Below are 4,095 nucleotides of genomic sequence, written 5' to 3' on the forward strand. Positions count from 1 at the left end.
AGCTGTGTGTGATTGGTTTCAGGTGAGCTTGTGATTAGTGCAATGGAGCATGGGAAATGTAGTCCAGGGTGATGTGTAACAGTCTGTGTGGTGTGAGAGTCAATATAAAGGGAGGGCGACCTCTGGTGGCAAGCAGACGGAAGTTCATGGACAGGATTCGTGACAGGTACAATGCATGAAATGGAAACATTTATGTTAAAATTGTGCATGGTCCCTTTTCAAAAAAAGGTAATAAATAAATAAATTGGTAATTGTTAATTGTCTAAATACTTTTTTATCAATAACTGTTCATGTTTTGGACACTTTGATGATGATAGTGTTGTCAAAAGACCCGGTATTTCGGTACCAAGTCGGTAATGTATAAACTTATGCAAATATATAGATTATATATAAATTATGCATATATACAGTATATCTATATGTATATAATAAAATAGTATATAATAAATTATATATAAATAAATAATATATGTATTTATAAATTAGAATTTTTTTTTATAAGAAAAAAAAGAAAATTAATTAATCACCCATAATTCCCCTAATTTACCCCAAACTTCTCAAAATGGAGCCAAACAACATTAATAAGATTTACAAGTTTACAAACCTGAAAAGTAATTTTTTGGGAATATCTTTAAAAATACATTCCTCTTCCTGTCATTCCAACTCAACGTCCTGTGTGTTGTGGCCAAATCAATTTTCACAGCGATTTTCAAAGTTCACAAGCATTTCAGGTGTATCTTACATACTGTATAATCAAGAGCATGTATTCTCACATCACCAATGAAATCTAGCGTAGCGTTAGTTCTGGCAGGTCACGTTAGTCAAGCTCGCATCAGCTGACTCTCAGCTGATCCCCATCAACCTATGGGAATACGACACCTATCTAAGCATTCATATATAAGGTCCCTCAGTATTATCAGCAGTTTTCGCATTGCTCAATAGCTAATTACCCTCCTCCATCCCCAGCTCCTCCTCTGTCAGTCAGGATTCAGCCTTCTGATTCTCCTTTGAATCAGACTAATTCTAAAATGTGTACATAACATTATTGAACTTTAACGATATCTGCAATACATTTATGTTGGTACATTTATGGGGGGGGTTATAGCTGCTCTCATCCATGCTAGGCTGCATGGATGCGCAGGGAGTTCTTGCCCAGAACAGAACATACCGCCAATCCACACCTGTATGCTAATTGTCAATCATCTTTGACGATAGTGGTCCTGACAGAATTTTGGTACCGTGACAACACTAGATGATGATCATAGTTACACTGGTAATATTAATTTTAATATATATAATTAGCATAATTGACTATATATAGTAAATTATAAAATTATAATTTGAGTAATTTATATATACATATATATATATATATATATATATATACACACATAAAAAAATATTAATTTGTAAAACAATTGTCAATCATCTTTGACGATAGTGGTCCTGACAGAAATAGTTTTAGCGTGTGTAAGTATGACATAGCTTAGCTTAGCATCTCTAGTCTGACCTTTGCCCTCTGCTGCTCCTCCAGAGCTCCGATCCCACGTCTGTGTCGCTCGCTTTGAGTCGCTCCTCGTCCTTCTCGATGCAGCTGAAACGAAAACAGGAGTGTTGTAGGGAATGTGAGTATTAGCTGCTTAAAAGCAAAGAGCAAAACAGCAATAATACTAATATTAGTTTGACTCGAGTGTTTCATAATGTGATTCACTCATTTGTTCTGAATCATCTGATCATTTGGAGTCCAACAAGTTCCACATAAATAAATGAGATGAAGCATTTGTGAAGCAATCCCTAAAAATAGGCATTAACTCATGATTACATAATATAAAAAAGATTTCTGGATTGAATTTCTAACAAAAATAACTATATCATGATATATACCATTAATATGATATTAAACGACTATAATGTCATGGTACTGTATTTGAATCACCAATAAATCACAGTAGTTATTCTAGCACACAGTTTGCTTCAGGTCAAACATTGTGACGATGAGGAAAACTGTTTCCTTCATGATATAAGCGTCCACGATTAGACACAAACACTCACCATTACTCACTCACGCGGTTAGTTCACATTTACAGCTTTCACAAGAGCAAATGATCAAGATTAAGCGATTTACCAGTCAGAATTCAATCAAAATGGACTTAGTTACTTTCATACTACATGATTCAAATCAAACGTGAAGCAAAAGCAGAGATTATTCATAAGAAATCAGTGCAGAAACATCTCAATCGTTCAAAACCACAAGTGCACAGACAACAAAACCAACTCTCTATATATGCACGGTCTCTTCCTGTCTAAGTATGTCATATTTCCACCACTGTGAATATGTAGATATGTGCTGCGAGCTTTCCTCTCAATAACGAAATAAACACACAACAAAAATGAGAGCGGTGAGAAAACAGCAGTTCAGAAAGCATCTGATCTTAGCGATGTGGAGAACTTTGCACCAGCTCTGCAATCGGCTTTCCAGTCACGTCACGTTTAAAGCTTGATCTAGCTCGGGAGCTGATGTTGTGAATAAAATTATTTATAGAAAATAAAATGTCTTAACCCTATATTTTGTTCCATATATGACTTACAAAAGGAGATGTTAGGCAGAATGATGTCAGTCAGTTACTTCTTCAAACAGTTCATTAAATGGTGAATGACAAAGTATCTGTCATCTCATTTTGTGTGCCAAATATATTTATATGTATTGTAAAAAATAATTGTAATTGTACAATAGTAATAATTGTTTGACATTTGACATTGACTTCAAAGCTGAAGTGTTTACCTTGTTTTATTTATTAGTTAGAATATGTGTAACTCAGTATTTTAACTAATTGTAAAAGCAGAATAATAGAACAAAGCCTACAGATTAATCGGTGGAATAATCGACGAGTAGCCGATTAATCGGTGTAATAATTGTCAGATTAATCGATTATCCAAATAATCGTTTGTTGCAGCCCTAGACTCGAGTGTATGTACGTTCTGTACTGTAATTGGTGCATTCTGTTTTATTTTTGCCGTTTGCTCTGTTTGAGCTTGAATGCTTTTGTTCTTTTTAGACAAAAACTTGATTATTAAAAAATAACATCTTTCTCATTAAATCTCATTTAAATAAACGAATATTCGAATATTCGTTTTTTTATGAGCCCAAATATTCAAATACAATGTTTTTGATAAATGCCCATCCCTACTTAAAATGAGCACACACTACATCAGACAACGATGCTCACCTCCCAGAAGCTCCCATAATGCACTGCAGCACCAACCGCATTAGCCCTGCGATGCCATGGCAAAGACTCTTCAAGGCCAAAGCTTTTCTATGTTTCAAGCCACTAAGTCAAATGTTATAAAGCACAGTCTGGCCCTTCACTAGCAGTTTCTTCTGTCCCGAGCCAAACGAGGGTTACGTCACGCATCCGTAACGCCGGACACACGGGCTACAGTAGCTGAATCTGTCTTTATGGTCGCACAACAGAGCTCTGTAGGCCAAAGTGAACTCCTCGAGTACAGTCAATGTACAAGAGGACCCTCAAAATGCACTTGAAGATGTCCCTATTCAAGAGCATTGTGTTTTACTTGTCTTTCAATAGAGAAACAAACCTTTCTGAATGGCTCTCAATCATGTCATTCAGCTCTGTGGGCCCATTGTGCCGTCTAGCGTACTACACACACTCGCGACATCTCCACGATCGCTGGTGCTAGCGAGGCAGAGTGATGCGCCCTCAATAAATGATAACATTCTTATCTTTCATGCTAAAAAAAGAGTGACCCGAGAAACATGGAGGAATGCAAACATATGAGATGAGTTAAGATGAGGACGAACTCAGAGTCTGGTGCCTTTTTTAGTCGGCTGGTGTTTTTGCATTGATTTCAGATGGATTCATTCATTTGTTATGAAAATAATCTTTGGTTTGTGTCCATCAAGTTACAAATAAAGAGAGAAAATAATCGAATTGAATGAAGCATGTTTTATTTGTATATATAAAATTAAATTATTATATACTTAAATTATTATATTATTTGTGAAATAATGATATATATTAATACAATCAAATCACATATACATACATATATATATATATATATATATATATATAA

At 35.1% G+C, this 4,095-nt stretch overlaps 1 protein-coding gene across 1 annotated transcript in view; it reads right to left on the reverse strand.

Annotated features, from left to right (window-relative positions):
* The window catches only part of LOC107659066 (tubulin polymerization-promoting protein-like), a 22,771-nt gene that overhangs the window by 14,867 nt on the left and 3,809 nt on the right, over positions 1 to 4,095 (reverse strand). The window contains exon 3 of the mRNA XM_016447878.1: positions 1,511 to 1,594. Within this exon, the coding sequence (XP_016303364.1) occupies positions 1,511 to 1,594 (84 nt within the window). The remainder of the gene's footprint in view (positions 1 to 1,510; positions 1,595 to 4,095) is intronic.

Source organism: Sinocyclocheilus anshuiensis, unplaced genomic scaffold (genome assembly GCF_001515605.1).
Source record: "Sinocyclocheilus anshuiensis isolate Anshui unplaced genomic scaffold, SAMN03320099.WGS_v1.1 scaffold411, whole genome shotgun sequence".
NCBI lineage: Eukaryota > Metazoa > Chordata > Actinopteri > Cypriniformes > Cyprinidae > Sinocyclocheilus > Sinocyclocheilus anshuiensis.